The sequence below is a fragment of the Nerophis lumbriciformis genome, linkage group LG05 (genome assembly GCF_033978685.3).
Source record: "Nerophis lumbriciformis linkage group LG05, RoL_Nlum_v2.1, whole genome shotgun sequence".
Classification (NCBI taxonomy): domain Eukaryota; kingdom Metazoa; phylum Chordata; class Actinopteri; order Syngnathiformes; family Syngnathidae; genus Nerophis; species Nerophis lumbriciformis.
The window spans coordinates 28,585,057-28,597,690 of NC_084552.2; the positions used below are offsets into that span (position 1 = coordinate 28,585,057).

At 44.5% G+C, this 12,634-nt stretch overlaps 3 protein-coding genes across 3 annotated transcripts in view; all 3 read right to left on the reverse strand.

Annotated features, from left to right (window-relative positions):
• adamtsl3 (ADAMTS-like 3) overlaps window positions 1-12,634 on the reverse strand; it is a 200,754-nt gene that overhangs the window by 154,626 nt on the left and 33,494 nt on the right. The gene's annotated exons all lie outside the window — the stretch shown is intronic.
• On the reverse strand, window positions 4,594-7,269 carry LOC133606706 (uncharacterized). Its single transcript, XM_061960952.2, has 2 exons — window positions 4,927-7,269; window positions 4,594-4,635 (listed from the first exon to the last, which is right to left on the reverse strand). The coding sequence occupies exon 1, from the start codon at window positions 7,079-7,081 to the stop codon at window positions 5,150-5,152; it is 1,932 nt and encodes a 643-aa protein (XP_061816936.2). The 5' UTR covers window positions 7,082-7,269; the 3' UTR covers window positions 4,594-4,635; window positions 4,927-5,149.
• On the reverse strand, window positions 7,176-11,851 carry LOC140678832 (uncharacterized). The gene is made up of 3 exons (XM_072913310.1): window positions 11,681-11,851; window positions 7,252-11,389; window positions 7,176-7,180 (listed from the first exon to the last, which is right to left on the reverse strand). Exons 2-3 carry the CDS (start codon window positions 11,210-11,212, stop codon window positions 7,176-7,178), a joined length of 3,966 nt encoding a protein of 1,321 aa, XP_072769411.1. The 5' UTR covers window positions 11,213-11,389; window positions 11,681-11,851.

Below are 12,634 nucleotides of genomic sequence, written 5' to 3' on the forward strand. Positions count from 1 at the left end.
ATCTGGTAGCAGATAACATTGCTTCAAAACTCAAAAAAATATGGTCCACAGTTCCAGTGTGTGGCATAGATGGCACATATCCAGACATCAGACCACAATCTTGAGGATATATCTCGAGACAATACATTATCATATCCCTAAGGATCAAGGATTCAACAATGTTGGCCACAAAATAACAGCAAAAAATCCTATTCTGGTACAGAAAGTATTTCAGGCTTAGCCCCAGAAAGGAAAACATTTTCCGATGGGCCCCCTGAGAGTTTCCAACAATTAGCAGGACTCCTGAAGGTGCGTAGTAGGTTTACGTAGACGAGCGAGTGTAATCGTTAATTGCTGTTATTTATTAAATGATCAAACTTAAACATTGTGGAGGAAATCACCGAACAATATCGTGAGCAGGTTTATTCTGAAAATAGTAAAAAGTGTAATATTAACTAATAACTTACCGGATGCGGCTACTGTAAGGAAAATTTCTAAATAAAACAGTGTTTAATAATAGCCAATTTAAAAGCACAAAATCTGGAGAAAAAAAACCTCACCAAGTCAAGAAAGTCCGTCTGTTTGCTCCTTCTCCATTTTCGTTTTTTACACATCATCTTCTGCAAGTTATTATTTCATGCGAATGTGCACGTTTTTTTTTTACTCGAAGAACTTGTCATGGTCATCAATCCTGCTCTCTGTGGAGTAAAGCCGCACCAGGCTCGCACGCAAGCCCGTGGATGTTGGTGGCCCACGAGGCACGGAGCAAACTGACAGTTCAGCTACAAAGCAAACACACTCGCTCCATCAATCTACAGACATCATGCATCATTGCAGCAAATGTTGATTGTAATTCAGTTCAGTTTCAGTTTATTTCGAACATACGTACGATACAATGTAATGCATCACATATTTCCAGTTGTTTCATTACAGCACGTCCGAAAAGGAGTAGGAAGAAGCAGAGCTTATTTAAAGGGGAACATTATCACCAGACCTATGTAAGCGTCAATATATACCTTGAAGATTGCAGGAAAAAGACCATATATTTTTTAACCGATTTCCGAACTCTAAATGGGTGAATTTTGGCGAATTAAACGCCTTTCTATTATTCGCTCTCGGAGCGATGACGTTGTGACGTCACATCGCGAAGCAATCCGCCATTTTCTCAAACACATTACAAACACCGAGTCAAATCAGCTCTGTTATTTTCCGTTTTTTCGACTGTTTTCCGTACCTTGGAGACGTCATGCCTCGTCGGTGTGTTGTCGGAGGGTGTAACAACACGAACAGGGACGGATTCAAGTTGCACCAGTGGCCCAAAGATGCGAAAGTGGCAAGAAATTGGACGTTTGTTCCGCTCACTTTACCAACGAAAGCTATGCTACGACAGAGATGGCAAGAATGTGTGGATATCCTGCGACACTCAAAGCAGATGCATTTCCAACTGGACTGGACAGATCAGCTTTCAGGAAAAGAGAGCGAATGAGGGTATGTCTACAGAATATATTAATTGATGAAAACTGGGCTGTCTGCACTCTCAAAGTTCATGTTGTTGCCAAATGTATTTCATATGCTATAAACCTAGTTCATAGTTGTTAGTTTCCTTTAATGCCAAACAAACACATACCAATCGTTGTTTTCGTCGGTTTCGCTTGCATACGGTTCAAACCGATATGGCTCAATAGCTTCAGTTTCTTCTTCAATTTTGTTTTCGCTATCGGCCTCCACACTACAACCATCCGTTTCAATACATGCGTAATCTGTTGAATCGCTTAAGCCGCTGAAATCCGAGTCTGAATCCGAGCTAATGTCGCTATAGCTTGCTGTTCTATCCGCCATGTTTGTTTGTATTGGCATCACTATGTGACGTCACAGGAAAATGGACGGGTGTATATAACGATGGTTAAAATCAGGCACTTTGAAGCTTTTTTTAGGGATATTGCGTGATGGGTAAAATTTTGAAAAAAACTTTGAAAAATAAAATAAGCCACTGGGAACTGATTTTTAATGGTTTTAACCCTTCTGAAATTGTGATAATGTTCCCCTTTAATCCTACCCCTTTTCATACCATAGCCATTTTATCCAATTTCCTTGTTTTCTGTAACACATACTTGCCAACCCTCCCGGATTTTCCGGGAGACTCCCGAAATTCAGCGCCTCTCAGGCGGACCTGAGTGACGTGTCGACAGCCTGTTTTCACGTCCGCTTTCCCACAATATAAACAGCATGCCTGCCCAATCACGTTATAACTGTAGAATGATCGAGGGCGAGTTCTTGGTTTCTTATGTGGGTTTATTGTTAGGCAGTTTCATTAACGTCCTCCCAGCGCGGCAACAACACACAACAGCAGTCCCGTTTTTGTCTACCGTAAAGCAGTTCGTCTGCCATAAACAGCAATGTTGTGATACTCTTAAACAGGACAATACTGCCATCTACTGTACATGCATATGTGACATTAACATCTAGGGCTTTTAGAGAGTGCATTGCACAACTGCGCACACAACAAGGAGACGAAGCACAATGCATCATCAGAGAGGGTGTTCAGCATGGTTAGAAAAATAGTGACAGAGAATAGAACAAGGATGGACAATTCAACCCTTAACTCAACAATGAGTAGATGAGTGTTGTGTGTTTGTGTATATGTGTAAATAAATGAACACTGAAATTCAAGTATTTCTCTTATTTATATATATATATATATATATATATATATATATATACATAAATAAGAGAAATACCTGAATAAAATTAAAAAAAATATATATATACAGGTAAAAGCCAGTAAATTAGAATATTTTGAAAAACTTGATTTATTTCAGTAATTGCATTCAAAAGGTGTAACTTGTACATTATATTTATTCATTGCACACAGACTGATGCATTCAAATGTTTATTTCATTTAATTTTGATGATTTGAAGTGGCAACAAATGAAAATCCAAAATTCCGTGTGTCACAAAATTAGAATATTACTTAAGGCTAATACAAAAAAGGGATTTTTAGAAATGTTGGCCAACTGAAAAGTATGAAAATGAAAAATATGAGCATGTACAATACTCAATACTTGGTTGGAGCTCCTTTTGCCTCAATTACTGCGTTAATGCGGCGTGGCATGGAGTCGATGAGTTTCTGGCACTGCTCAGGTGTTATGAGAGCCCAGGTTGCTCTGATAGTGGCCTTCAACTCTTCTGCGTTTTTGGGTCTGGCATTCTGCATCTTCCTTTTCACAATACCCCACAGATTTTCTATGGGGCTAAGGTCAGGGGAGTTGGCGGGCCAATTTAGAACAGAAATACCATGGTCCGTAAACCAGGCACGGGTAGATTTTGCGCTGTGTGCAGGCGCCAAGTCCTGTTGGAACTTGAAATCTCCATCTCCATAGAGCAGGTCAGCAGCAGGAAGCATGAAGTGCTCTAAAACTTGCTGGTAGACGGCTGCGTTGACCCTGGATCTCAGGAAACAGAGTGGACCGACACCAGCAGATGACATGGCACCCCAAACCATCACTGATGGTGGAAACTTTACACTAGACTTCAGGCAATGTGGATCCTGTGCCTCTCCTGTCTTCCTCCAGACTCTGGGACCTCAATTTCCAAAGGAAATGCAAAATTTGCATGGTTGGGTGATGGTTTGGGGTGCCATGTCATCTGCTGGTGTCGGTCCACTCTGTTTCCTGAGATCCAGGGTCAACGCAGCCGTCTACCAGCAAGTTTTAGAGCACTTCATGCTTCCTGCTGCTGACCTGCTCTATGGAGATGGAGATTTCAAGTTCCAACAGGACTTGGCGCCTGCACACAGCGCAAAATCTACCCGTGCCTGGTTTACGGACAATGGTATTTCTGTTCTAAATTGGCCCGCCAACTCCCCTGACCTTAGCCCCATAGAAAATCTGTGGGGTATTGTGAAAAGGAAGATGCAGAATGCCAGACCCAAAAACGCAGAAGAGTTGAAGGCCACTATCAGAGCAACCTGGGCTCTCATAACACCTGAGCAGTGCCAGAAACTCATCGACTCCATGCCACGCCGCATTAACGCAGTAATTGAGGCAAAAGGAGCTCCAACCAAGTATTGAGTATCGTACATGCTCATATTTTTCATTTTCATACTTTTCAGTTGGCCAACATTTCTAAAAATCCCTTTTTTGTATTAGCCTTAAGTAATATTCTAATTTTGTGACACACGGAATTTTGGATTTTCATTTGTTGCCACTTCAAATCATCAAAATTAAATGAAATAAACATTTGAATGCATCAGTCTGTGTGCAATGAATAAATATAATGTACAAGTTACACCTTTTGAATGCAATTACTGAAATAAATCAAGTTTTTCAAAATATTCTAATTTACTGGCTTTTACCTGTATGTATATACATATATATATATATATATATATATATATATATATATATATATATATATATATATATAGCTAGAATTCACTGAAAGTCAAGCATTTCTTATATATATATATATATATATATATATATATATATATATATATATATATATATATATGTTGAGTATTAAACTCTGCGACTGGGTTTTTTCGGATATTGACCACGTTGGGGTTCCGGTCAGAGAACACACAGTCATCATTTGGACTCTTCCAACTTTCATGGTGCATATTGGTTTAGGTTCATTTCTTTAGTTAGTTAGTATCTGTAAATCAGAAGCAAACACCCATCAACATTTATGTCATTTAACTAAACAACAATATAAATATATGCTCAAAGTAAAATACTAGAGACATAATATATTGCATTTCTACAATGGCATGTGAGCTAGCCACATTAGCAGCAACAATGCTATCCTTAACAGGGAGATGTTAGCTCCTAGCATTCTGACAACACAGCACCAATAATACTCATAAAACACCACTAAATGTTACACAAACACAGTGATGTCTATTAATAAACTAAATTAGTCTTATATAATAATCAACATACTCACATCGTCAAAGACTAGAGCACCGATTAAACGTAGCAGAGAAACAAGTCAGCACACATTAACACACGTCAAAAGGGAAGCGGAAGTGACCCCTACAGGAAGGAAGCGGAAGTGACACTGTCAAGAAATGCTTCAAAATAAAGTATCTGAAAACATAGATAAACATGGAGAATTCTTAACAGCCGCCCCCACATTTGTACAACAAATGTGTAACTACAGGAATTCTTCAAGTGTCCTTACTGTCATCCTCTAAACTTGGAAGTGGGATCAAGCGAGCTACCGGTCTGATGTAGACTTTACTCTTGACCATAACCTCAGCAGCCCTGACCTGTCCATCTTGACTCGGAATGGTCTTAACCACTCTGCCGATGGGCCACTGTGCTCTTGGAAGTGAAGGGTCCACCATCAGAACTACAGTGTTGATGGTTATGTTTTCGGACGACCTCTGCCATTTTGACCTGGTCTGCAAAGTGGGTAGATAACTGCGGATGAAGTGGATCCAAAACTGATCCACAAGTGTTTGACAATGGCGCCATCTCCGCCGCCCCATGACAGCTGGGACGTAAACTACTTGCGGCAGTGCAGAATCCCGCCGCCCCATGAGAAGGATGTTTGGGGTGATTGGGTCCAGATCAGAAACATCAGATGATACGTACCCTAGTGGATTTGAGTTCAGTATCCCCTCCACTTCCACTAGAGTTGTGTGCAAGACATCTTCTGTGACTGACTGCCCTCCTACTGCGACTTGGAGACTGGCCTTGATGGATCTAATTTCCCGTTCCCATGCCCCACCAAAATGAGGTGCATTTGGAGGGTTAAATTTGAAGTCAATCTGATATTCTGTCAGTTGCTCTCTTAGTTGAGGTTCCATCTCTGCAAACACTGTCCTGAGTTCTCTTTCGGCTCCTCGGAAGTTGGTCCCACAATCTGACAGTACCTCTCTTGGTCTTCCCCTCCTGGCAATGAACCGACGTAGAGCGAGAAGGAATGCATCGGCATCCATGGAGTTGAGGAGTTCGATGTGAACTGCTCGAGTTGTAAGACACTTAAAAATGACACCCCACCGTTTCTCTGATCTTCTGCCCACTTTGACCAGATAAGGTCCAAAACAATCCACACCTGTTGAATGGAAGGGTGGACAGAGAAGTCTGAGGCGTTGTGGTGGCAGATCTGCCATCCTTGGGACTGTCGGTTGAGCTCGCCAGCGTTGACAAGATGGGCAATTATGCTGATGGTGCCTGACTGCTTGTCGTCCTCGCAAAATCCAGTAATGTCTTCGAAGTTCTGCATACACTCGCTCTGTACCTGGGTGCAGAAGACGTTCGTCCATGTCCTTGATGAGGAGTTTAGTTATCTGATGTTTTGGGTCCAGCACAATAGGATGGATCTCTTCTAGGTCCGGGTTCTGGAGTCGTCGCAGCCTACCCCCAACTCGGATTAACCCTGTAGTTGAGTCCCACTCAGGGGAGAGGCACGCCAGACGACTCTTAGCTGACACTGCGTTCTGTGTTTTAAGAGACATGATGTCTGCGGGAAAGGTTTGAACTTGACATCTTCTCAGCAACAGAAACTCAGCTTCTTGGGAGCTGATTGTCTGACTGTGTGTCGAACCTCTTGGTCCTTCCTGTCCCGCCTGCTGAGTGACTCTTACTAATTCTTTCCAGGTATTGAATAGAGAAGCATCCGGAATATTATTGTCGCTTTGCACTACTGCAAGACCACAGAAGGTGATGTTCTTTAGTTCGGATGAAGTCAGGGTTGAATCTTTCTCCGGTCTTTTTGGCCAGTATTCCGCACTTTGCCTGAGAAATGGGGGTCCTTGCCTCCAGCGCCCGTCCTCCGCAAGTTCCAAAAGGGGTTTCCCCCTGGTGATGTCATCAGCAGGATTGTTGTGGGTGTCCACATACCGCCAGGATTGTCGATCAGTCAGCTCCTGTATCTCTGAGACACGCGTTCCAACAAAGACCTTGAAGCGACAGGAGTCTGACTGGAGCCACTCCAGAACAGTAGTGGAATCCGACCACAGGGTTGTCTTTTGAAGAGGGAGGGTCATCTCTGTCTTCAAAACCTTGGCAAGCTGAGCTCCAGCTAATGCTGCACAGAGCTCCAAGCGAGGCATGGATTGTTGCCTTTTTGGAGCTACCCTTGATCTTGCCATAATGAACGAGGTGAGAATGACATCTTTAGTCTGTAGTCTGACATAAGCAACTGCTCCATATGCTCGTTCAGAGGCATCACAAAAGATGTGCAGATCATACTGGGAACCAGTGGTTGGGATTGGTGTGTAGCAGCGTGGTATAGATAATTTATCTAGATGTTGGAGCTCACTCTCCCACCGCTTCCAGGCCTCCTGCAGGGCTCGTGGTAAGTCAGAGTCTTCCCAGCTTCTCTGCTTGGACCATAGCTGCTGAATGAGAACCTTGGCGCGGGTCGTATACGGTACTATAAACCCCAGGGGGTCATACTGGCTGGCTAGCACCTGATATGCAGTCCTCATGGTCAATATGGTATGTTCGATGTTTCTACGTTGATAGCCAAGGGTGTCAGTAGCACAGTTCCATCTCAGGCCTAAAGCAGGCTCTTGTGGCTCAACTCTGTTCTGGCTTAGCCACTGCTCTGTGGTAGTCGATCTTCCTTCAGGAGGGACTTGGGCTAACACCTCTGGTTGGTTACTTGCCCATTGTCGGAGGTCAAATCCTCCTTCTGCCATCAGTTTGCGCAACTGAGTGACCTGCTGTGCAGCCTCCGATATGTCGGTGAAACTCTTTAGGCAATTATCCACATAGAAACTTTGCTCCACTGATTTAAGAAGTCCTGGATGGTTGTGTTGGTGATTCCGAGCATGTTGCTGCAGAGCAAATATTGCACAGCACGGGCTGCATGTCGTTCCGAATGGAAGCACTTGCCATTCATAAACGTCTGGTGGGTCTTCGCTGCGCAAATCTCTCCAGATAAAGCGAAGGAGTGGTCTATCTTCAGGGAGAAGACGGATCTGATGAAACATTGCTCGGATATCTCCACTCACAGCTACCTGGTGCTGTCTGAACCGAAGAAGAACACCTAGCAAGGATGGTCCCAGTGTCGGCCCAGGGAGGAGTTGGTCGTTCACAGACACTCCCTGATGTCGAAACGAGCAGTTGAAGACAAGTCTTGCCTTCTCATTGTGGAACACAAGATGATAGGGAAGATACCACGCTTCAGTGGACTGTTCCGTCTCTTCATGCGAGAGCTTCTTGACATACCCTGCTTGAATGAGCTTAGCGATCTCAGCAGAAAGGGAAGTGACTTTCTCTGGATTCTTCTTGAGCCTTTTCTCTGTGCTTCTCAAGTGAGCCATAACGGTGGATATGGAATTGTTGAGTTTAGGCATATCTTTCCTTCTTAGGAGGGGTGTTGCATAGCGCTGGACACCCTCTGTGTCGACTCGCTGAGTTCTTGTCTCCAATAGGGTGATTGCTTCTTGATCTTCACGAGAGCGAACAACCATCTTTTCGTTCCTGAAAGGCAAAACATCAAGTTGCCATAACCTTTCCACATTACGAAACAAGATGTCATTGGGAGTGGCAAGTGAGGTAAAGAGACACATTTGTGTTGAGCTCTGTCCTTGTGTTCTTTCCTCCGCTCCCTGTAAAGTCCATCCAAGTGCTGTGTGGATGGCTATGGGTCCTCCATTATTTCCCTGACGGACTGGCTTCGTGGCAGTGATCAGGTGCACATTGTCTGACCCAATTAGCACTAGGGGGCGTGCATTGGAAAATGGTTGCAACGAAATCCCACATAGATGTGTGTACTTCCTCTGAAGTCTCTGAACTGGGTAGGTCTGCTCTATCAGATCCAAACCTTGTGCAGTGAACGCACCTTGCACTTGGTACCGTTTCCCTGGGTTCTTTATAGGGGAAATCTCGAAGTCAACTGTTAAACCCTTGAGGTGGGTAAGGTCTGTGCGCACGGTGCGCAGGGCAAGAATTTCATGTTGGCCATGCAAGTGTAGATGTTGTGCTGCGTCAGGTAAAATCATAGTTCGTTGAGCCCCATCATCTAAGACAGCAAATGTCTCCATTGATTTTGAATTATGATGCAGCAGTACAGGAACAACTTTCAGGAGCACTCTACTTGAGGTGATGCTGGGAGTCAAATAGACACGACTCTCTGTGGGAGTCATCTGGGTGTCTTCAGTATACCGTTGAGCTACATTGTGGAGAACTTGGAGGTGGATACCATTGCAGTCGCTGCAGGGCTTCTTGAGAGTACATGCGTCGGGTGCATGAGCACGTGCACATCTCCAGCATCGTCCTTCTTCTACTATCCATTTATCCAGGTGCGCCGCAGAATGTTTTCTGATCTGTTGACAGCGACTAATATAGTGTTCCTTGCTATTGCAGAAGAGACAATGCATTTTGTTAGCTTTGTTGGTGTCAGCAAGAGCGTGCTTAGTGGAGGCACCCTGTCGTGTTGGCGCTGCTCCATGATATACAGCTGTAGCTTGACCTTTGACCCTGAAGGGACCTTTTTCTGTTGCGCTCCCCGATGGTTTCTCCTGTTGATAGCGTTGCACCAATCTGCTGGAAAGGCGCTGCTGTTGTGCTTTACCTTGAAGCCATCCATTTAGGTCCTGCAGGTTGTAGGGGTTCAGACTTGTGCCATTTAATTTGCCTTGTAACTGTAGATGCTCGATGAACCCATCTCTGTGGTACTTTGGCAGCTTGCTAAGTAGGCGATCGACATGTGAGCAGCAGTTCAGTTCCATGCCTTGTGGTCCCTCTAAGGAGAGCAGCATGCTTACTAGGAGATGGACACGCAGAGCAAAGCTCTGAAAGGTGCGAGCATCAGTCGGCTTGACATCTGGGGAGGTCAGAATGGCAGCTATTTCGCTTTGAGCAAGCTGATGTGGCTGACCATACTGGAACTGCAAAGCTTGCATTGTGGCTGTATATGGGTATGGATGGTGGCGGCACGACTGACCTATCATTTGGGCTTCTGGAAGCTTGAGATGTTCAAGTAGCACATGATATTTATAATTCTCACTTAAGTCTGGATGGGGTTCGAGTAGGTTACAAAGAGCAAGCTTGAGGTTAGCAAACTCTCTTTCACTATCTGCAGTAAAATCTGGAATTTTAGGTTGTGGCACCCCGTAAGTTGAGCGTTGTGACACACCATATGTTGAGCGTTGTGACAAGTTAGTGGGTAATGGGGGAACATTGTGACTTGACAGCATCTGTGGCTGATAGACTGTGGGCATGCTACCCTCTAGTGGTGAAGTGTATAATGGGTACTGAGGTGTTGGTACTGCTGTGAGCCCAGGGAGGTAGTAATGAGTTACGTTTGCACCTGATTGAGCGTCCGGTATTGCAGGTGGAAAGGGATGACTGAGCACATTCGGGGGGTTGTAAGAAGCAACTGTAGGTGTACATGTTACTGTAGTGCGTTGATGATCGGCTGGTTGGATGTATTCTCCAGATTTGCCACAGTGCTGAGGGGGGCCCTTGAGTTGTAGTAATAATGTGTCTTGGCTGGGGAGTTGTTCCTGATGTACAGCAGGCAACACCATTCTATATGAAGCAACAGAGGAGGGGGAGCTTGGGCATTGTGGTGAGAATGCTTGTGTTAATGTAAGTGGGGAAGCAGCTCTCTCACGTGCAGCTGCGGGAATGATGTCCACTTTATTAGTTTCATTCCCTGACACTGAATGCGTGCTTGCTGTTATACATCCCCCAAGTGGAGGCTTTACAAAGTGCAGCTGCTTTGTTACTGGTTCAGGTGAGGGAGTATGTGGAATGGAAATTGCAGCACAACTGTCGCTCACTGAAGGAGGTTGTGCTGGTGAAGGCTCCTTGTCCGTATGAAGGTCATTTCCATCCATTTCTTCTTCCATGAGGAAGGAAGATATGTGTTCCATCAGCTGTTGCCGTCGCTGTTGTCTGCTCTCATATTGGCGGAGTTTAGCAGTAAGTCGAGTAATTTCATCCGTCTCCTCCTTTTCCTTTACTGATACTGATTCCATTAGTTTCCTGAGTGATGAAACATTCAGCATGTCGACTGACGTGGCACGATGTGAGGTTACTCGGTCATCTATTTGAAGCAATGCATCTGCTCGGCTACTGTTCACTGCGGCCGCTGCTCCTCTCTGCTCCCCCATCTCGGCAGGGGGGGAGGAAAGGGCAGGTCGGTGCACATTATAGGCAAGGATGTAGTCTTCAAGATGTTTTGGGGTACGGCGTTCCCTCACCGATCGGTCTCGTACATCAGGATGGAATGGAGAAGCAGATTCATCCTCTGATGACATTTCCATTGTAGCCAATTATATCCGGCTCGAAGGACCTTTGTTGAGTATTAAACTCTGCGACTGGGTTTTTTCGGATATTGACCACGTTGGGGTTCCGGTCAGAGAACACACAGTCATCATTTGGACTCTTCCAACTTTAATGGTGCATATTGGTTTAGGTTCATTTCTTTAGTTAGTTAGTATCTGTAAATCAGAAGCAAACACCCATCAACATTTATGTCATTTAACTAAACAACAATATAAATATATGCTCAAAGTAAAATACTAGAGACATAATATATTGCATTTCTACAATGGCATGTGAGCTAGCCACATTAGCAGCAACAATGCTATCCTTAACAGGGAGATGTTAGCTCCTAGCATTCTGACAACACAGCACCAATAATACTCATAAAACACCACTAAATGTTACACAAACACAGTGATGTCTATTAATAAACTAAATTAGTCTTATATAATAATCAACATACTCACATCGTCAAAGACTAGAGCACCGATTAAACGTAGCAGAGAAACAAGTCAGCACACATTAACACACGTCAAAAGGGAAGCGGAAGTGACCCCTACAGGAAGGAAGCGGAAGTGACACTGTCAAGAAATGCTTCAAAATAAAGTATCTGAAAACATAGATAAACATGGAGAATTCTTAACAATATATATATATATATATATATATATATATATATATATATATATATATATATATATATATACATATATATATATATATATATACGGACGGCTTCGAAGCAATTCTGGACCACCATCCGCCGCCTCAGGAAGGGGAAGCAGTGCACTATCAACACCGTGTATGGCGAGGATGGTGTTCTGCTGACCTCGACTGCGGATGTTGTGGATCGGTGGAGGGAATACTTCGAAGACCTCCTCAATCCCACCAACACGTCTTCCTATGAGGAAGCAGTGCCTGGGGACTCTGTGGTGGGCTCTCCTATTTCTGGGGCTGAGGTTGCTGAGGTAGTTAAAAAGCTCCTCGGTGGCAAGGCCCCAGGGGTAGATGAGATCCGCCCGGAGTTCCTTAAGGCTCTGGATGCTGCGGGGCTGTCTTGGTTGACAAGACTCTGCAGCATCGCGTGGACATCGGGGGCGGTACCTCTGGATTGGCAGACTGGGGTGGTGGTTCCTCTCTTTAAGAAGGGGAACCGGAGGGTGTGCTCTAACTATCATGGGATCACACTCCTCAGCCTTCCCGGTAAGGTCTATTTAGGTGTACTGGAGAGGAGGCTACGCCGGATAGTCGAACCTCGGATTCAGGAGGAACAGTGTGGTTTTCGTCCTGGTCGTGGAACTGTGAACCAGCTCTATACTCTCGGCAGGGTCCTTGAGGGTGCATGGGAGTTTGCCCAACCAGTCTACATGTGTTTTGTGGACTTGGAGAAGGCATTCGACCGTGTCCTTCGGGAAGTCCTG